General features: G+C 44.6%; 1 protein-coding gene across 4 annotated transcripts in view; it reads right to left on the bottom strand.

Moving 5' to 3' along the window:
• Positions 1-22,413, bottom strand: part of gpd2 (glycerol-3-phosphate dehydrogenase 2 (mitochondrial)) — a 225,711-nt gene that overhangs the window by 5,506 nt on the left and 197,792 nt on the right. For all 4 annotated transcript variants that reach the window (XM_038789571.1, XM_038789572.1, XM_038789573.1 and 1 more), the window contains 3 exons: positions 8,599-8,733; positions 7,726-7,904; positions 6,507-6,638 (listed from right to left, as the gene is read on the bottom strand). In XM_038789571.1, the coding sequence (XP_038645499.1) occupies positions 6,507-6,638; positions 7,726-7,904; positions 8,599-8,733 (446 nt within the window). The remainder of the gene's footprint in view (positions 1-6,506; positions 6,639-7,725; positions 7,905-8,598; positions 8,734-22,413) is intronic.

The following is a 22,413-nucleotide window of genomic DNA, read 5'->3' as shown; positions in this document are numbered from 1 at the left end:
AGAAATTATGAAGGGAACGGGGCTTAAGGAAGAAAACAATGTGGATTAAAATAAACATTTTGTTGATGGAGATGGCTGAGACTGTCACTGCCTTGAACCTCCAGTGCAGGAGAGTGTTTAGCGATTGCGCCTGAACAACCAAGGTACACTAGCTGCTCTTTAAGAACATAAGAAATTGGGAAGGGTGAAGACCACACAACCCATCGAACCTGCTCCACCAATCAATAGGATCATGGCTGATCTTGAGCTTCAACTCCACTTTCCCATTTGCTCCTCATATCCCTTGATTCCCTGAGAGACCAAAATTCTACCTCAGGCTCAAATATATTCAAGATGGGGCATCCATAGCCTTCTGGGGTGGAGAATTCCAAAGATAAAGAGCTTTGCGTGAATAAAAGTCCGGGAGTCTCTTGGTGGTGGCAGGAAAAGAGACTCCAAGAGGTGGAGAGCCGTGCTGTGATAGCCAGGGTTGGGTCGGGGTGGCGTGCACAGATCTTTTTGGGCAGGGGCCCGATCAGGAAAGCAGGTCCAGGAAGGAGGTCTGTCGAGGCCTCAAGCAAGCTAGCCTGTCAGTCATCCCACAGTCCCTGAGCCCTTCCCATCGGCCTCCAAATTGCAGCTGGTTGGGAAGTGGTCGTGAATTGGCACATAAGGACCTCAATTGGGGAAAGGCAAGCAGGCTACACCAGGCCTCACCTGGTTCCTTCGTAAAATCACTGTCAGGTTGGGGGCAGGTAGGTGGCGGAAAAGATACCTGCAGAATTTTACAGACCCCTCCAACTGCAAACTTGCTGGTGGAGGACTACAAAATTCTGCAGTGAGAGTTTTTGGGATGACATCACCTTGGGTCTGCAGAATCTGACACTATTGGGTACACCCTTTCTACAAAGCGTGCCTTAAGATCGAAGACCACCACAAATAGTATGGCTAAAATCTCACTTCATGATGCCATGTCTCTTGACAACGACCCAAAACTGCCGATTCTTAATCTCCGGCGATCACTCGCTAACGAGTATGATTGTCCACTTAAGAAACGCTATGTTACTAGTAAAGGGATCTGTGGATCGTTGAGTGGCTGGTGAAACTGATCCTAGAGCCAGATCTTCAACCACACACTTGGGAGGTGTATCCAGGAGGTGGAATTGGTTCTTGGACTCTCGGTCGTTGGTATTCCTTTGGTATTGCTTTCTCAGTCTCCTTTTCTGGGACGCTTCTTGCCGTCAGGTGTTATTGAAGAATTGTGTCCCTTCAATCAGGAGATTCTTCCAAGTGGTTCTCTTCTAAGCAAGGATCTCACAGGCGTTGACATCCATGTTGCATTTCTTGAGGTAAGCCTTCAGGGTGTCTGTGAAACACTTCCTTTGTCCATCTCTTGTTGAGGAGCCTTCCTGGAGTTGGACTTTGGCAGTCGGGATGGCTGTGCCAATAGAGTTGGTTTCAGATAACCATGGCCACGATGCTGGTGCTCTTAGCTCCTTCTAGGATGCTGATGTTAGAATGCCTGTCATCCCAGCTGATGCCAAAAATCTGTCTCGGATAGCATTGATACTACCTTTCCAAGGCCTTGAGATGGCGGCTGTACATAGTCCAAGTTTCTGAGTCTATGGAAGATTTGCATTGGATTTAGATTTGGGTTTATTGTCACGTGTACCAAGGTAGAGTGAAATGTATTGTTCTGCAAACAGTCCAGACAGATCATTCCATACATGAAAAACATAGGACATATGATAGACACACAATGTAAATGCACAGATATAGTCATCGGGTGAAGCATACCGAGTATAGTACTACTCTGTAGACAAAAAAAGTGGAGAGATCAGTTCAGTCCATAAGATAGTCATTCAGGAGTCTGGTAACAGCAGGGATGAAGCTGCTTTGAATCTGTTAGTGTGTGTTATCAGACTTTTGTATCACCTGCTGATGGAACAGGTTGGAAGAGAGAATAATCTGGGTGGGAGGGGTCTTTGATTATGCTGCCCGCTTTCCCAAGGCAGCAGAGGGTGTAGACAGTCAATGGATGGGAGGCGGGTTCATGTAATGGACACGACTCTCTAGTTTCTTACGACCTTGGGCCGAACAGTTGCCATACCAGGCTATGATGCATCTGTAAAAATTGGTAAGAGTCAATGTGGACATGCCGACTTTCCTTAGTTTCCTGATGAAGTATAGGAACTGTTTTGCTTTCATGGTCATAGTGTCGACATGGGAGGACCAGAACAGATTGTTTTGTGATGTAAATGCAAAGATCTAGGACTTTGAAGCTGTCAACCATCTCCACCTCGGCACCATTGATGCAGACAGGGGTGAGTACGATACTTTGCTTCTTGAAGTGGAGATGCCGGCGTTGGACTGGGGTGAGCACAGTAAGAAGTCTTACAACACCAGGTTAAAGTCCAACAGGTTTGTTTCAAACACGAGCTTTCGGAGCACGGCTCCTTCTTCAGGTGAATGGAAAGGCTTGTTCCAGAAATGTTTATATAGACACAGTCAGAGATGCCCCGGAATGCGAGCACCTGCAGGCAATCAAATCATCAAAGATGCAGAGAGAGAGGTAACTCCAGGTTAAAGAGGTGTGAATTGTCCCAAGCCAGTTCAGTCGGTAGGCCTCTGCAAGTCCAGGCTTGTTGGTGGGGGCCGAATGTAATGCGACATGAATCCCAGATCCCGGTTGAGTCCGCATTCATGCGTGCGGAACTTAGCTATAAGTTTTTGCTCAGCAATTTTGCGTTGTCGCGTCTCCTGAAGGCCTCCTTGTAGAATGCTGACCCGGAGATCAGAAGTCAATGATCAGTTCCTTAGTTTTGCTGACATTGAGGGAGAGATTGTTTTGTCAAATCATGTCATTAGGTTCTCTATTGCCCGACTGTACTGACTCAGCGTTGTTCGAGATCCTACCCATTATGGTCAGGTCATCAGCAAACTTGAAAGTTGGAGCCAAATGTTGCCACACAATCATGTGTGTATAGGGAGTATAGTAGGGGACTAAGTACCCAACCTTGCGAGGACTATCGCGGAGGAATTGTTGTTGTTTATCCTTACTGGTTGTGGTCAATCAGTCAGGAAGTCGAGGATTCAGTTGCAGACGGAGGAGCCAAGTCCTAGGTTTTGGAGTTCTGATATAGCTTGGCTGGGATTATGGTGTTGAAGGCAGAGCGGTAGTCAATGAATGAAGCCTGTCGTAGGAGTCCTTGTTATCGAGATGCTCCAGGGATGAATGTAGGGCCAGGGAGATACTGTCGGCTGTGGACCGGTTGTGGCGGGATGTGAATTGCAGTGGAGCAAGGCATTCTGGGAGTATGGAGTTGATGTGTCTCATGACCATCCTCTCGAAGAACGTCATAATGATAGATGTCAATGCCACTGGACGGTAGTTGTCGAGGCACATTGCCTGGTTCTTCTTTGGCACTGATATAGTCGTGGTCTTGTTGAAGCAGGTGGGAAGTTCGGAATGGAGTAGGGAGAGGTTAAGGATGTGCACAAACATACCCGCCAGTTGGTCCACGCAGGATCTTACTGCACAACCAGGGACTCTGTCAGGACCCGTTGCTTTCCGAGTGCTCACTTTCAAGAAGGCCAATCTGGCTTCAGAGGTTGTGATGGTATGCATGGGTGTGTCCGAGGCTGCTCGGTTCGTTGATAATGGTTTGTTGGTTTCCTTCTTGAACCAAGCATAGAATGCATTGAGTTCATCTGTTGCAGGAGATTCTATTCGGCATTGCTTTGTCGCCCATTATGTTGCTTAAGCCTTCCTCTTAAGAACGGGGAGGATGACTGCCTTCTACACGAGGACCTTGGTGTCAGCATGAATGTTGCAGTCATCGAAGACTCTCATCCTTAGGTGTCCAAGGGAGGCGCTTGTGGATTGGATATGATGTTGGATCGCCGGATCGATGTCAGCCTTAGATGAAAGGTGGCTCCCAGGTAGAGGAAATGTTCCACTTTGGGTAGGGTTGCTCCGTTGATCTTGATGAAGAGATGGGTTGGTAAGCGACTTGACTCTTCTTCAGGTTGAGGCTGAGATGGATTCGTTGGTCTGCTTCTGTGAGGGTGTCAAGCATGGCTTGGAGATTCTCTTCTGAGACAGTGGAGATGGTGATGTTATCTGCATACCGAAGCTCCACAAGAAATATCAGTGTCATTTTCTTCTTGGATTTCAACTGGTTGAGGTTGAAAACCCCTGTCCATTCACTGGGAAACTTGTTCTAGACAAGGTGAAGAATGGTGGCGATGAAGATAGAGAAAAAGGTCGTGGTGATGACACATCCCTGCTTGACTCCAGTCTTGACCTCAGAGGTTTCTGTATATTTCCATCAGTGAGGACAGTCGCCAGCATCTTGTCGTGGAGGAGTCGGAGGATGCTGAAGAATTTCTCTGGACAGACAGCCTTTGACAGTGTCTTCCATAGTGCTTCCCGATTGACTGAGTCAAAAGCCTTGGTCAGATCGATGAATGCCATGTAGAGTGGTCGATGTTGCTCCTGGCATTTCTCTTCCTTTCTTGAAGATGGTGGCAATGATGGCATCCCCGAGGTCAGCAGGAATTTCTTCTTTGTCCCAGATTTTCAGGAACAGCTAATGAAGATGGTGGGTGCTCACTTCTCCCCCAAGTTTGAAAATCGCCACTGGAATCCTGTCCACTCCTGTGGCTTTTCCATCCTTCATGTGTTCAATGGCGGTTTCGACTTCATCCATACTTGGTGGGAGTCCAACATCATCTTTGATGGGGAGTTGGGTGATTTCCTGAAACACGTCTTCATCTATCCTGGTTTGTGAGTTCTTTGAAGTGTTTTCTCCATCAAACGCCAATGTTTTCTCTGTCTCTCAAGAGGGATCCGCCTTTGCTCCACACTGGTTTGAGGGCTACAGTGTTGTCTATATATTGCCTGGTAGCAGTGAAGAAGCCCCGCATGCCGGGCTTGTTGTCAAGGAGTTGCAGATCCTTGGCTTTCTCAGTCCACCATTGGTGGTTGATTTTCCTAGTTCTTCTTTGTACCTCTGCCATGGCTGATTGACGAGCTCATCTTTACATTGTTGGTTATGCCATTTTAACAGACGTGGGGAGCTTTCCTCTTCTTGTCGATGATGTCTTGGATGTTCCAGTCGATCCAGCCTTGGTGTTTTCTGGTCTTGTAGCCGATGGTTTCATCACAGCTTGAGATGATGGCAGTTTTTAACTCTTTCCAGTTTTCCCTCAGACTATTAGAAATGTTGGAGAAAACATTGTTGGAGGTACACTAGCATGCTTGACTCTTGAAGCGGCTCAATGTTAATCTTTTTTATGAGCTGTTTCTTCATCTTCTGCTGCTTCTGGTGGAGTTTGATGGATATAGAAGAGCTGATAAGCCAATAGCCTGTCCAACAGTCATCTGCACTGATCACCGCTTTGATGAGGGCATCCTTTTGGTCCCGGGATCGGGTGACCACATGGTCGATCATGTGTCAGTGCTTTTATTGTGGATGTCTCCAGGAAGTTGTGAACTAGTCTTTTTGGTGGAATAGAGTGCTAGTAATGCCAAACTGGTATTCCACACATTTGGGGAGCAAGAGAACTCCGCTGGAGTTGCAATTCCCAACTCCTTTCTATTTGTTGGTTCCTTTCCAGAGTTGGGAGTCCTATCCAACATTAAAGTCCCGAAGGAAGATGATCTTATTTTCCTTCGGAATGTTGGAGAGTATGGAGTCCGGGGGGGGGGGGGGGGGGGAGAAGAGTAGAAGCTTTCTTTGGATTCACCATAGGCATTAAGGGCTTGGGCATTAGCATTCATGACTGGGTTGCCTGCTGGTTCAAAAGGCAGTTTTTAGAATTTCTTTTAGTTCCACGGATGAGAAAAGCTTTTTCTAATTGCTCAGATGAAACTGAAGATCAGATAAAAACTGGACTTCAAAACCTGTGAATTCAACCATGTTCTAGTTTGCCAAATGGTATCATATTTCTAAAGTAAAAGTAAAGTTGCCATAGTCCTAGATAACCAAAGGCTGCATTCCCCTTTGAGGGGTGAGAACGGACTGTTGGTGATTTAACCCGAGGTTCACCACACCTCAGCAAGAAGCAGGTTGAGAAGGTGGGACCTTCATGAATAACCTCAGCCGGTACAGGAATTGAACCCACACTGTTGGCCTCACTGCATCACAAACCAGCCATCCAGCCAACTGAGCTAAACTGGTTCTCTGACTGGGATTTAATTCTGGTGTAAATGGTGAACTTTCTGCAACACCCTGTCACTTATCTCGATTTCCATTTTCTGCCAGCAGCCAATTCCATTGGATTCTACGGGGCATTTTAGAACGGGTGTAACTCTGGGGTCTATGATTAATGCCCCAAATTCTGGCCCGCTACTTTCAGAGCATCGCCAATTCAACACCAAAGCTATGTGAGATTTTCAGCAATTTGGAATACTACACAGTTGAAATACGGACTATCTCTTAATTGTTGGAAAGATGCAAAGGATTATTTCAGCTGCGTTGATCAATCAATAACATTAGCAGAACAATAATGCTATTTCATACCTCTGCTTCAATATAGGGAAACTCAGCCACCAAACGCTTGCCAACTATAGGCCATCTCTTTCCAGTAACTTGAGCCAACTTAGCAACCTGAAGAGCGTTGTCTCCATAAGTCGAAGTAAGGTGGTGAGCAACCTACAGGGCAACAGCATCATTAAAAATCAGTTAAAATGCAAAGCTATTAATTTTGTCTGAGTAAAATTTCTTCATATTCAGACCACAGGTAACTGGGGCATTCTGCCCAATACGTTGTGGTTTAGGAGCTTCCTCCTTACTGAATTGTCAAATCGAACTCTGATTCGAGATAAGTATCAACATGCTCACTTGTAACCCATGTACCCTCTAATTTTTTTGTGAGTGTGCTGGAGATTTATTTCAGTGTGTAGCCCTCTTTTTCTTTTGTGCATGCCACACACATGGCAATTTAAAGAAGCTAATCTGTGCATAGCCTGCACATACCTCAATATAGTAGGGCTGATTTTCCTGATCTTTGCTCCCAGAGTAGGCCAATTTCCCACAGGCAAAGTCGAGAAAAAAAAAAGAAACAAGGCACTCATTTTGCCAGATATCTGCCCCTCCACTGGACGTTAGATTGCCCTGGAGCTGCTGTGGTTGGCAGGGGGTTGCATTCTCTGCCACCTTTTACGATGGCAGGGACCAATCGTGCCCAAGGAGAAGATTTTGGTGTAGTGACTTGAGCAGTTTAAGCAAGAGGAAGGAAATACGTGTATAGACAGCATGTAACGTGAAGAAAGTTGATGAATGTAGAACTGAATCACCAGCATAAGTAGTAAGGAGGGTTGAATGTGATCTGGAGAAGGTCAACGAGATGAAGAAGGAACAGAGCCCTGAGGTATCTCAGAATTCATGTGGTCAATAGCATTGGTAATACAATGAGGGGTAATTACATCGTCATGAATATAGTTTCTGTGCATGAATATAACTTGCGTCGGATTGCATTTGATAGCTACTTGGCTAAAAGTTCATTGTACCAGAGATGTCTAAGATGCATAACAACGGTGCACTGTTAAATTATTCAAAAATTCCAAAATAAGCTACTTAAAGAAAAGCTTCAATATTACATGAAGGGATTATATTTCCAAAATCAATAGTCCACTTCAAAAATAAAAGAAATGGATTCACAAGCTTCACCCTTCCAAATGTGGCTCCTTTGTTTGGAACCAAATAATTGTTGATCCATTAAACATTTGACATTGTTTACCTCAGTCCCTAGACCATAATACTGCACCAATGAAATGTAAAGAGTAGGAGTCCACTTATGGGATCCTTCTAGTTGAAGTCCAATTGTCATGCATGGTTTTGCAAAATTCAGGTTGCAAGCTTTGACAGCAGCATCTAGCGTGTCTTCCGCCATCTTACGATAAGTGGTCCATTTGCCACCTATAAAATACATTTGCATACCTGTAAACTCAATTCTATCACAGACAACAAGATTATTACTTTTCTCACCATGCTGGTCATCAGGCAGCATCCTCCTCATTATAAAACCCTTTCTCTTAAGATAATTAAAAATCTATCATGACTCCTTTTCTACTGCATTCTCCAATATTCATTCTACATCTACCCATTCTTCCTTTCTTCTCCACCTTTCTGATGAATCCAAGGGCCCATGCTTCCAAAAATCCAAACCTTACGAATTCATCTCACTTTTCACTTTCATCTTTCCTCTCAGTCAGCACCTCTGTATATTTCAGCTGTTTTGTTTTTTAAGTTCCTCTACCTCAGTCTCCCACAGAACCATCAAAACCACCCTGTGCATATTCACCCTTTTTCGAAAACTGTAAGTACTTTGCATTGGTATGCTCCCAGACCAATATATAACTTGAGGAAATAGCAGATTCCATACACAGATAATTCTGCATTTTTATTGGGTTATCCATCACTTTAAACATATTGCAATCTATAAAAGTAAAAGTTACTCGTCGAAGAAATAAACTAAAATAAGCTAGCCAACAGACCAGAAATTTAAGGAACAATAAGTACAGGAGGGGGGAGGAGAAAGGAATAAGAGAGATACAAACTGGCTTGAAGAATCCATATTTATTGACTTCAAATAATAATACCATAATAATACCTGCTATAGTCACCAGTTTGCTGTCAGTCACCTGTACAATATGACTGCGGGAAATTGACTGGGTGTCCTGTGAATTGGGATCAGACACCAGTGGTCGAATGCCACTCCAGGCCGCCAGAACATCTCCTCTTCTCACTATGCATAGCAACAGATCATGATCAAAGGTTAACTGTAAAATCTCCATATCGACAATTATCAAGCTTGTCTGCAAGTTGAGTATTCTTTATCGAAACCCCTTATTTTTAGTTTACGGATCTACCCAATATACAGTAAGCTCGGCCTACTTATATTACAATAGCCCAAGCCTAGGTTAATTATAGTCTAGAAATACTTGGTTGTTTCTCCATTTGCAAACTCTCATAAACACTACTTCTTACCTGTTACCACTTAACAGATCTATGATATAATATTACATTACAGTCAATTTGTATGTTAATAAAGCAAAGTCGGCTGGAACTACAGACTTGCCATGCAAAAGATTGGTAAGCTCATGCTGGCTCACATCAGGGTCCATTCAAAAAATATTTTGATTTCTGATGTAACTATGAAGGATATAATAATAATCTTTATTATTGTCACAAGTAGGCTTACATTAACACCGCAATGAAGTTATTGTGAAAATGCCCTTGTCGCCACACTCCGGCACCTGTTCGGGTACACTGAGGGAAAATTCAGAATGTCCAATTCATCTAACAGCATGGGCTGGATTCTCCGTCCCGCTGCATCTCTGTTACAACCCGCCGGCGGGATGCTCCGTTACGCCGGCTGGTCAACGGAGTTTCCCATTGTGGGGTAATCCCACGCTGTCGGGAAACTCTTGGGCTGCCGGCAAAACGGAGCATCCCGCCGGAGGAGAATTCAGCCCCATGTCTTACGGGACTTGTGGGAGGAAACCGGAGCATCCGGAGGAAACCTGGTTCTATTATGCATTTTGTGCTGGGGAGTTAGATATTTTGAAGACCATGATCAACCGTTAAGGGCTTGAGACACGACACTGAATCTCTGTAATTTTTAAAAATTTGTTCTTGGGATGTGGGCATCACTGGCTGGGCCAGCATTTGGTTTGCTAAGCCAATTCAGTGGGGGATAGTTAAGAGCCAACCACATTGCTGTGGACTTGGAATCACATGTAGGCTAGAGCGGATAAGGACAGCAGATTTCCTTCCTTGAAGGACATTAGTGAACCAGATGGGTTTTTCGACAATTGGCAATGACGTCATGGTCATCATTAGACTTTTAATTCCAGATTTCTTATTATTGAATTCAAATTTCACCATCTGCCATGGTGAGATTCGAACCCAGGACCCCAGAGCATTACCTCTGAATTATGAGTCCAGTGACAATACCACTACGCCACTGCTTCCACATACAGCCAGGGTACATGGATACTAGTATATACGAGAACTTAAAAGTTATGGAACTATTGATCCTCTCAAACGACAAGAGCTCTCAAGTTTTGGAACTGAGATTAATAAATCCGGTAATCTGAATTAAACATGGAGACACTGAGGCCACCCTCCTAATCCTCAGTCATAAGCCCTGTGATTCTGGCTGAACCAGATTGTTCACAACCTCTGCATTCTATTTGACCTCAAGCTGAGTTTCTGACCACACATCCTATTCAACTGAAAGACTACCTACTTCCATCCTACCAACATCATCCAACTCCACCCTTCTTCAACTTAATTTCTGCTGAACCTTTCACCAATGCTTCGGTTGACTTCTACTCTAATGCTCTCCTAGCTGCCTAGCTTCCCGCCTTTCACCCTCCATAGAGCTAACCCAAAATTCTGCTGTTCATTTGCTAAACCGCACCAAGCACTTCTTCTGTGTTTATTGGCTTACATTATTTCCTGGTTCTGGAACATCTTTGATTTTAAGGTTGTCATCCTGGAGTTCAAACCATTCCATGACTTTTTCTCTCCCTCTCTCTGTCACCTTCCCCAGCCATGCAAACTTCAAATAACTCTCCCTTCCTCCAAAGCTGGCTCGTATGCAATCCCCACTTGCTTCATTCCATCTATGGCACCTATGCTATTAGCCAGCTAGGCCTTAAGCTTTGGAATTCCCTCTCTAAACCACTCCGCTGCTCGCTCCATCTCCTCTTTAAGCCCGTACTTAAAACTTAACGACTTGACCAAGCTTTTAGTCTGTACGAACCTTACTTGGACTGACCTACATTTCACTCCACTCCGACACTAAGGGGTTCACTCTCGCTCCCCTTGGTGCAACTAGGAATATACTTCCAACATACCAAGGACAATCTTTAAAAAAATGAATTTGTTGGGTGACCAACACAAGGAGCTCCTTCAGTTTGGCAGCAGCAAGGTACAAACATCCTGTTATAGAGTTGTTGGATATCCCAAGGCAAGGGTACAGTAAATGGCATTGATGTTGCTTTGCAAGCTCTTAAACTCAATCCCTTCAACTTCCTGGAAAGAAAGGGCTTCTACTTGCTGAATGTATAAATTGCAGATGAGAACATGCAAAGAATCCCACATGCCAATGTAATATTTGCTGGAAGTTATCATAATGCATTCAATTTTTCAGAATATGGCCTCGTTTGACCTTTTCAAGAAAGGAAATCATGCCAGTGGATGGTCTATGGGTGACGACACCGACCATAATGTCCCAGGCAGAACGACAAATGCACGAAATATGGATGGGTAGCACCCATCTTTTGAGCATAATGTGGTCCTTAAATATCCAAAAGGCATTCGGAAACACATGCGTGCATAGACTGGTTCGAGCTGCGCAGGAGAGCATATTAGCATGCATGCAGTAAATGTCCGTTGCAAGTAAATAGTGTAACCAGAACATGAGGCCAATTAGTGTGCAATGCTGATTTGATGTCAGTGCTGCAATTTTGGCATGCAACACACATTCAGCAGCAGGAACCCCAACCTCCTCCCCCACCCAGACAAGCTTTTTAAAGGGATCATATAATTTAACTTCAGGTTAATTGCTGAACAATTTTGACTGAATGTTGCAAAACTTTAAGCTGTTAAGATTTCTTTAAAGTTGCTACAGAGAATGGGGTAGTAGATGCTGAAGGACGTGGTGCCGACTTAGTGACCTGTGCACAAACCAATTGCTCACAGGCATGGGTGCCGCACTAGGCATTCTCCTTACAATACAGCACAACTTGGAGAATGAGTAGGAGGGTGGGCACACAGAGTGAGCCTAATTGTTAGAAGGAAGGAGAGAAGGATTTTCGTCAGGAGGCCATTGTGGTGAATGTGATTCACACCGGATTATAATCTGTATATACATGTGTCTATATTGTAAGTGCAGTTGCACTACCTGACCACCAGGGGGAGTAGTTCTGGGAATGCTCGAGAGTTGTACTGGGCTTCTCCCTTGGTTCCGCCCAGGACTCCTCCCCCGGGAGCTGCTGTATAAAGATCAGTACCACAGGGTCAGCCGGCCAGTTCACCGAAAGTTCAACGGCTAACAGGCTGGCTCTGTTGTAAGTATATTAAAACCGCTATTCTAATCCTACAAGCACGTGTCCGTAGAATTGTTGGTTCCAACAGCCATATCCAGCCAGGGGCTTCAGGAAACAACTCTCCTACTTGACCATCAGCACGGAAAATTTGCAAGATGTCAATACTTCACTGAGAATGTCCTCATTGAAATCTGTCCTTGTTGCAGCCGCAAATGTAATCACAGAACAGAGGCCCCATTGCTACTGGTTGTTAAGGTGGGCGGGGTCATGAACCTCCATATGTCAGGTTCCTATCAGGCTGATGTTGAATATATTTGCAACATTTCTGTGCTGGGCAGGCTTTGTATTCAAAGAGAACTCAACACATTCATTGTGCCTGACAGAGCTAAAGACAGGGAGAGCATACTTTGCTGTTGCCTGGGCCACTCTGGAAGAGTAGCTATCAAGAAACATGATGATCAGGGCGACACGGTGGCGCAGTGGTTAGCACTGCTGCCTCACGGCACCGAAGACCCGAGCTCGATCCCGGCCCGAGCCACTGTCCGTGTGGAGTTTGCACGTTCTCCTCGTGTCTGCGTGGGTCTCAATGCTACAACTCAAAGACATGAAGGGTATGTTGATTGGTCACGCACAATTGCATCTTCATTGGAAAAAAAATAAATTGGGTATTTTAAATTTATTTTTAAAAAGATTCATGATGATCTGCCTCATGCAATCAGCTAAAGAGCATGAGGAGAGGAGAAGTGTCCAATCTATACAGTCGCTTTTTGGTTGAATAGAATATGAGCAATATATCTGGCTTTTCCCGAGGTCAGCATTTGTTACCCATTCCTAATTGCCCTCGAGAAGATGACGGTGAGCTGCCTTCTTGAACCGCTGCAGTCCATGTTGTGTAGGTACACCCACTGTGTAATTAGGGAGGGAGTTCTATGATTTTGACACAACGACCATGAATTAATGGTGATATATTTCCAAGTCAGGATGGTGAGCGACTTGGAAAGGGATCTTCCAGATGGTGGTATTCCCATGTATCTGCTGCCCTTGTCCTTCTGGCCATTGGAAGTTGCTGCCTAAGGAGCCTTGGTGAGTTCTTGCAATGCATCTTAGAAATGGTACACACTGCTGCCACTGTTTGTTGGTGGTGGAGGGAGTGAATGTTTGTGGATGTGGTGCCAATCAAGAAGGATGTTTTGCCCTGGATGGCGTCAAACTTCGAGTGTTATTGGAACTGCACACATCCAAGCAAGGAGAGAGCAATCCATCATTTCTGACTTGTGCCTTGTGGGTGGCTTTTGGGAGTCAAGAAGAGAGCTATTTACCATAGAATTTCCAGTCTCTGACCTGTTCTTTTAGCCACAATATATATAAGGCTGGTCCAGGTCAATGGTATGTCCCAAAGTGTTGATAGTGGGAGATTCAGCAATGGCAATGCCACCGAATGTCAAGTGAAGAAGGTTAGCTTCTCTTTGTTGGTTATTTTCTGGCACTTATGGAGCAACGTATCCTTGGCACTAATCAGCCCAAGCTTGATGTCTTCAAGGTCTTGGCGCATTTAGGAACAGACAGCTTCAGTATCTGAAGACTTGCAAATGGCATTGAAAACTGTGCAATCATTCGTGAACATGCCCAATTCTGATTTCATGATGGAGGGAAGGTCATTGGTGAAGCAGCAGATTAAATGGACAGGCTTAGGAGACTATCATAGAAAATATAGGAGCAGAAGCCATTTTGCCCTCAAGCCTGCTCCGCCATTCATTATGGTCATGGCTGATCATCCAATTCAATAGCCTAATCTCGCTTTCCCCACATCCTTTGATCCCCTTCACCCTAGGTGAGCAATTTATGCAGTGATGTCCTGCAGCTGAGATGATTGGGTCCACAACTATCATCTTTTTTGGTAGGCTTGACTCCAACCAGTAGAGAAGTTTCTTCCTGACTACCACTGACTGAAATTTACCAAGACTCTTTGATGCCACACTCGGTCAAATGCTGCCTTGATGGAAAAGGCAGTCACTCTCACCTCTGAAATTCAGTTCTTTTGTCCACGCTTGGACTAAGGCTATAATGAAGTTTGGATCTGATTGGTCCTAGCGGAATACAAACTAATCATCGGTTAGCAGGTTATTGCCGAGGAGTTGGTGCTTGACAGTACAGTCGACTGCACATTTCATTATTTTGCTGATGATTGAGAGAAGACTGATGGGGCAATAATTAGCCTGATTGGATTTGCCCCATTATTCTTTGAGAGGGCAAAGCTGGACTACTCCACATTGCCGGGTGGATGCCAGTGTTATAGTTGTACTGAAACAGTTTGGCTAGGGGTGTGACTAGTTCTGGAGTGCAAGCCTTCAGTGCTATAGACGGGATGTTGTCAGAGCCTATAGCCTTGGTTGTATCCAGTGCATTCAGTTGTTTCTTGATAGCACATGGAGTGGATGGAATTGTCTGAAGATTGGTATCAGGAGGAGGTTACACCATCCACTTGTTACTTCTGGCTGGAGATGGTTGCAAATGCTTCAGCCTTTTGCACTGACAGGCTGAGCTCCCCATCATTGAGGATGGAGATGTGTTTGGAGCTTTCTCCACCATTTTGTTTATTGTCCAACTGCATTCAAAAGTGGATGAATCAAAACTGCAGAGCTTTGATCAGATTCACTGATGGCGAGATTGTTCAACCCTTTACCACGTGCTGTTTCCACTGATTTGCACGTATGTAGCCCTGTATTACAGCTTCACCAGGCTATCCCCTCATTTTTAGCTATGCTGGTACTTTTCCAGGAAAGCCCTCTTGCGCTCCTCATGGAAACCAGGTTGGTCCCCTGTCTTGATGGTAATGGTGGTGAAGGATATGCTGGGACAATAAGTTGCAGATTGTGGCTGAATACAATCCTGCTGCTGATAACATAGAACATATAGAACGGTACAGCACAGAGCAGGCCCATCGGCCCTCGATGTTGTGCCGAGCAATGATCACCCTACTCAAACCCACGTATCCACCCTATACCCGTAACCCAACAACCACCCCCCTCCCTAACCTTACTTTTTAGGACACTATGGGCAATTTAGCATGGCCAATCCACCTAACCCGCACATCTTTGGACTGTGGGAGGAAACCGGAGCACCCGGAGGAAACCCACGCACACACGGGGAGGACATGCAGACTCCGCACAGACAGTGACCCAGCCGGGTCCATAGGTACCTAGTTTTGAGCTTCTGGGTCCGTTTTGAATCTAGTACATTCAGCATGGTGTTAACAGCACAAATGTAAGTTGTGAAGATGGGACATTATCTCCAAAAATACAGTACAGCTGACACTCTTACCAATATTGTCATGGACGGAATAATCTGCAACAGGTAGATTGGTGAGAATGAGGTCAAGTAGGCTTTTACCCCTTGTTGGTGCTCTCATGATCTGCTGCTGTTCCAGGCTGGCCTTTGGGAATCAGTCAATTATGTTGCTAATGAGCTTCTCTTGGTGATAAACTTGAAGTCCTACACTCATGAGTGTATTCTGTACTCGTGCAGCATTCAGTGATTCTTCAAAGTGGTGTTCAACATGGAGGAACATGAATTCACCAGCTGAGGGAAAGGGCAGTATGTGGTAATTAGCAGGTTTCCTTGCCTGTGTTTGACCAGGTGCCATGAGACTTTCAGGAGGCAATGTTAAGGACTCCCTCCCAACTGCATACTACGGTACTGTCACTTCTGGTAGGTCTGCCCTGTGAGTGAGGCAGGACACATCCAGGGAGGGTGATAGAGAAGTCTGGGACATTGGTTGTCAGTGAGTATGACTATGTCCGGCTGTTGCTTGACTAGTGTGTGGAACAGTTCTCCCAATTTTGGCAAAAGTCCCCAGATGTTAGTCAGGAGGACTTTGCAGGATCAACTGGGCAGGGTGTGTCTTTGTCGTTTCATTTAATATAGTGCGATGAAGGAAAAGCTGAAAGTCTGTCCTGTGCTATTCTCTGGAGAGACGGCAGCCTCAAGCAGCTTGTCTGCGGCTGTCACTATTCAACTGAGCTCTGCATGGCTTTCCCTATTGAGAATGAACTGGCTCGTCTAGTAGCTGCAATCAGATAGTGACTCCCATGAGAGTCATCCAGTTCCAAAATTTGGAAGCCTGTATCTAGGGTACTATCTAATCACGAAAGCTGCAGTTTGTATTTGGCTGGTCCTGCGCTTCTTCAATCATTGCCACAAATAAGGGCTACAAGCTAATGTTCGCAGCTGTCAATTGTTGCTTGTCCTTGGAGATTAAAATCAGAGTACCTATGAGTTCCAAGTCGCAGCTGGAAATTTGGTTCCTGACATTGATATTCAAGAGAACAGATTTAGAATGCAAAGATTCAACAGTTGTGTGGTCTTTGGTAGGAAGGTGGCACATGATCCCTCACATTCCTTCGGCTCTTAATTCTCAATGGGTCACTCAGTGTTGCTTCCTCATTAATGTTGTCCAGTTTCCCCTAGGTGGCAGTATCTGAGTGGATGTGTGCAGTGAAAAAGTAAATTATGCAGGGAATGGCACAAGGAGAGCGGCGGTGGGGCCCAGTAACAGCAGAGAAATATTGAGCAGGTGTTTGATCCCAAATGGGCTTAACCTTGGTTTCGTCATCCTACTTCTCCTCCACCTGCTCTTCATCAACCTTATCATCAGTGACAAATAATTTCTTCTCTTTCTGTCCCCCTCCTCATCATTGGACTCCTTTTACTATAGGTAGATCTGCAGTAAAGGACTATATTGAGAATGGGATCGCTGCCTTGAGATCAACGACACTGAAAGTTCCGGATATGGGAAATGGACCAAATGCGGGCAATTGGGACTAGATTGGTGGTAAAATCTGGACGGCATAGACAAGTTGGGCTGAAGGGTTTGTTTCCAAGCTGTAAACCTCTATGACTCTATGCTTGTGTCTGTCTGCTGCCTTATAGGGATGCTAGTGAGACAACTGTACTAAGAGGGTGCTGATTAGGTGCCAAGCAGGCTCAGATTAATGGAGGCGTTGCCATCAAATACTCGAGGGAACAGTTAAATGCCAAGCTTTCATTTAAATTGAAACCTGGCAAGTTGATTCTTGATCAAGGCTTTGCCAGAGGAAATGAACCAGGGAATGGCTGTTCTGAAGCATTCGTTTAGATGAAAAAAGTTGCAATGCACGGACACGTTCTCTAAGTTTGCAAAGGACAAGGCCCGGAGTGTGAATTTATGTACATACTGCATCACAGTAATATTTATATTTGTCACATCAGCAACAACAAAATTATGGTTTATCTGAGGAATGGTGGCAGGTTGGTTCCAAAATCTCAGGTTTTATATCTTGCATTAGTATCAGCTAATGATCGCACTGAAAGAAAAATATTCTATTTTTCAATTGTTCGTGCAAACATTTCCTTTGATAAAAGGGTTTTTTCATGGTATTAGCTAACACCATAAAGATATTTTATTCATTCCCCTACAGTCTCTGTAGATTAAGTATTTCCTAAGGCCCACAACACTGAATGGGAGAATGGGCTGGATTTCAATGATGATTTAAAAGCAATCGAATTTGAAATGAATTAAAAATCTACAGCTGTTGAATCTTTGCATTCTAAATCTGTTCTCTTGAATATCAATGTCAGAAACCAAATTTCCAGAAATGTTCTGAAAGAGAAAAATAGGAGACAGAGAGAAACAGAAATGGACAGAAAACTGACTAATACTAAACTGAAGAATAAAAACACAGAAAGACATCAAAAGAGTCATAAAGGACGATGTAAAGTATTACAATCCTTAATACCAAAAATGAAAAATTCTACCACAGATTTTACCATATCAAATTTTGAACGTTTGAGTAAATTAACTGGTTATTATAGAATAGCCAGTAACAGAATTTGAGAAAGTGCTGACATGCAAATGCTGCAAAGCCAGTGCCATAAGAGAGACTGAAATGAAAATGCAGATCCAAAAGCATCTAAACATATAAATGCACAAACTATGTTAGTTTGCAATATTTCTGTCACAACATTCTCAATGGGAAATAGAGAAAGCATAGATTATGCAAAACTATCAGCTAAAAAATGATCGCACCTAATTGTGTAGTTGGCACGGTTACTAAACCGTTTCTGCCTTCCAAATCAAATTTTAAAAGGTTTCTTGAGCAGCCAAAATGAATATTCAGTTAGATAAAGCAACTATCTAAAACTGTCGATGTTTTTGCAAGGTTAAATTAACTTATTGAAAAATTTAAGATTTCATGCAAAGTTTGAAACAATTTTGATTTTAAACCACTTTGATTCATATCCACAATATTATGTAAGTCAGCTACACTATTTCTACTATAATGAATGAATGCCTTAGAGCACATACAATAACTTACAAATCCGTGGCGCCCTCTTATACTCCAGAAACCTTTGTTCCAGTTACCCGGAACTAAAAGTAAAACTTTCAAATACTATGTCTTCAAATACCTTACAAGGCTTAACTGTGAATCACAGTTACGCATCATTACTTACTCTGAAAGCTTGTACCCAATTAAAGAGAGGTGCCACTTAACAACTGCCACATGCATAATGCCTTAATACAAGATAACGATCATTGTGGTTTGAAGTTGGAAGTGAGATGTGAGCACAAAGATGATGGAGTGGTGTTTCCAAAAAGGTAGTTTTAAAGGAGGCTTCTGAAAATGAGATGCAAGTGTAAGTAGGTTGAGAATTTAAAGGAGGGAATACCAGAGTGTTAAAAGGGACAAGAGATGGTCAAAGGCCCTGTCCTATTAGAAAGGAGGGGAATGTACACTGGACCAGAATCAGAAGACTGCAGGGTGCGGGGTGAGTGTTTGCATCAGGTGGGAAGTATCACAGAGCATGGAATGATTTGAAGGTGAGAAAACTAATATGGAGTGAGGTGAACCAAGAGAAATGGGCAAAACTAGGATAACAGATGGATAAGAATTATGTCGGACAAGACGTGGGTAGTGGATCTTATACAGGGTGGGGTCTGAGAGGTTGGCATGGGTAGCATTGTCTGGAAGTGACAAAGGCTTGGCTAAGTGTTTCCAAAATAGTGGAAGCAAGTTAGGAATGGAGGAGATGCAAGGACAGATACTGTTAGGAAAGTGAAAGAAGACAAACCTGCTAATAAGCTGGATAAGTGATTTAATGCTTAGGTTCAAAGCAAGCATGGCACTGGGGTTGCACACTATCAGGTTGAACAAGACAAAATCAGGAATGGAAGCAAGGGCTAGGTGTGGAGTTACTCACAGGAGCTGAACTGGATGACTTCAATCTAGCCATTGCTGAGCTGCAAGCATATCTGAATCACCCACTGCTTGATATTGGTCAGACAGCTTAACAAAAAGTTCTTGAATCAAGAATGGATACTGAAGGGATTTATCTGGGTACGGCCAACATGTATATGAAAGTTGTTCCATTGTGGTTAACATTGCTGAGGGGCACAATATAGAAGATAGCATTTTCAGGCACACTTCAGATGGCCATTCATGAGAGCTGAGGAGAGATTATTTCAGAAGATGTGGTAGCTACATTGGGACAGGAAGGACTGGAAACATTGGCCGGAATTTTACAATTGTTTTTGCTAACTTGTCTCGGGTGTGTAAGAGTCTTCTGCTTAAACACTTTTTGTTCCCTCCTTTCCCTTTTCTTTTATTTTTTGCTCCCACAATTTTGATCCATGGATGAGTAAGTACCTGTGATTTTAATGCAGCCTGTATCTTTAACTCAGGGAAATCATGGCCTGTCTCTTTAAATCAGGCAGCCAAGATCTGGTAGGCACCAGTGATGATTCAGGTCGACTGACATCGCTCGTGGCCAATGAATGAGCCAAAAAGGCTGTATTCTGCCCGGTCACCAGGCGTGATTGGATATCGTCTGTCTGGAATGTTCTTTAGAGCCACAAGGTTCCATTTTACTTTAATTTTGAATTCGGGCAGTGGAATCCTCTCTCGTAAAAAGTGCTAAGCCTCTTCATGCAAAGATCAGCCAGTTCTTACTCTCCAATGCGCTTGTGTGTGTTTGATTCCTGAAAACAGGGCCTGGAGGAGAACCCACGAGCTGAGAGCAAAGTCTGAGGAAACAAAGTCTCCATCTCTCCAGGAAAGGTGTGAGTTCAATGTTTTTAAAAAACTGCAGGAAAACCAGTGCTGGCTGCAAAATTAGAGACTTTAAACCACACTCATACTAGAAAGAAGGTGCACTAAAGGACTCATCAAGTAAAAAAACGGACTTTTATCTTTGGCCCAAAATCCGTATTATTTTCACCTCTTTCCACCCTCTTGTGTTTGTCTGCCTGGTGTGTGGGGGTAGAGGGTGGGGCATTTAAAGAGGGTAGTAGGTTAGCTTGCCATTATTCTGTTATAATTACTGCATATTTAATCTTTATTTCTGTTATAAATAAACATTAATTATGTTTCAACTTACAAACCTGGTAACTGTAAATTACTGGGCAACCAAGGGTCAAAGATTTCAGGAATTTTATACAAATTATTGGTTAATTTGTTTGTAAATTGATAAAGGGATAATGGACAGTGACAACCTTCACACACAATATCGTTGGCAACTTTGACCAGTGCAATCTCAATACTGTGCGTAGGACAGAAGTCAAACTAAAACAATAAAAGTGGGGCAAGCTGCTGGCCTGCATCAAAACCTTGCAGAGAGTCTTTGAGGAAAGGTGAATGGGATGAAAGTTAGACAGAATGCAATGATAAAGTGTAAGAAAGGAGCAGGGTGGTTACAGTAATTTTGAAAGAGGGGAGGTCATCATATTGTCAGTTAGAATGTTAATGTTAGAAAGGCATTGGAATTAATCGTAAAGTGATGGGATTAATCAAAAGTCTGTACTGTGGACTTCCGGTGATGGTGATGTGCTGAGCGGACGCCATCAGATGGCTCTGCTCCCAATCAGAACCAAATAGGGATTTTTAGGCAAATTTTGCCCGAACATTCAAAGGCAGATTAACCTCTACGGTGAGGAGGATCAACACCAAGATGCCAGCAAATGGGAGCTCGAGATGTCGAAGGGACGGCAGAAGTGGTGGAAAGGGCCACGAGCAGAAGGCGGACGAGCCACCAGACCCACAAGGCAAAGGGGCCCAGGCCACCCAGGAGGGCCCTGGCTACCCAGGAGAGACCTGAGCATCAGCCTCCCCACCACTACCTATAGACGAATGGAAGACCTTCCTCATGAAGGAGCTGACAGTCATGAAAGAGGTGATCAGGTTCGAGGTCAAGGTGGCGGTGACAGAGGTGATGGCCACCAGGGAAAAGGCGATCGGTGGGTTGGGGAAGAAGGTGGAGGCACAGGAGAGGACAATCCGCGACCTAAGAGCCTCGACGGACCAGAGCGACCAGATCATCGCTCTGGAAGCAGAAGTGAAAAGGTTGGTGGGGGCCTAAGGGAACTTAAATGGGAAAGTCGAGGAACAAGAAAACAGGTCCCGACGACAGAACATTCGGATTGTGGGCCTGCCAGAAGGTGTCGAGGGCAGGGACTCGACGGGCTACGTCACCCAAATGCCGGTCAACCTAGACGGGAGAGACACCTTCCCCAACCCCCCGGAGCTCAACTGAGCACACAGGTCGCTCAGACCAAAATCCAAGGCAGGGGAGCAGCCGAGGGCGGTCATCGCAAAGCTGCACTGATACCAGGATCGAGAGAGGGTCCTGCGATGGACAAGACAGACTAAAGCAAGCATCTGGGAAGGGCGTAAAATCAGAATTTACCAGGACACTGGGGCAGACCTGGCAAAATGCAGGGCTGAGTTTAATCAGGCCGAAGTGAACCCTGTACAAGTACGGGGTGCGATTTGGTATGCTGTTCCCAGCCAGGCTCTGGGTCACGTACCAGAACAATGAGCACTGTTTCAACACCCCAGAGGAGGCAAACAAATTCATACGGAGCAACGGCCTGGACAAGGGGCAGACGACGCAAAAGTGAAAGTGGATCAGAGGGGGATCACTAAAGAAAGAGAGACTCATTGGACAGTTATTTTGTTTGCATGGGATTCTGTTGCCTCATTCTGATCAAAAAGACCGGGCCACAGGGAAGAACAAGGACAGGGGAATGCAGATGAGGGTGAGGTACAGGCAGATAAAGCGGACAGTTAGCGTGCGTATGTTAGGGGGTAGACCAGCCCTGGGAGGCGAGCCACCACACTAGCAAGGATACCTAGCATGGGAAGACAGACGGCTAGGGGGGCTAGGGTGGGGTGGAGAGAGCAACGGGACACAGTGACAGGGAGGGGGCATGCATAGGGAGGGAGGGGGGCACGCAAAGGGAGAGCCGGGAGAAGGTGGTGCGGGGTGGGGGGAGGGGGGGGGGGGGGAGGAGAGGAACACAAAAGGAACAGGATGAGAATAAAGGGTTGGTTTTT

This window comes from Scyliorhinus canicula, chromosome 2, assembly GCF_902713615.1.
Source record: "Scyliorhinus canicula chromosome 2, sScyCan1.1, whole genome shotgun sequence".
NCBI lineage: Eukaryota > Metazoa > Chordata > Chondrichthyes > Carcharhiniformes > Scyliorhinidae > Scyliorhinus > Scyliorhinus canicula.
The sequence above is the reverse complement of the archived record's forward strand: the minus strand, read 5'-3'. Positions and strand labels throughout refer to the sequence as shown.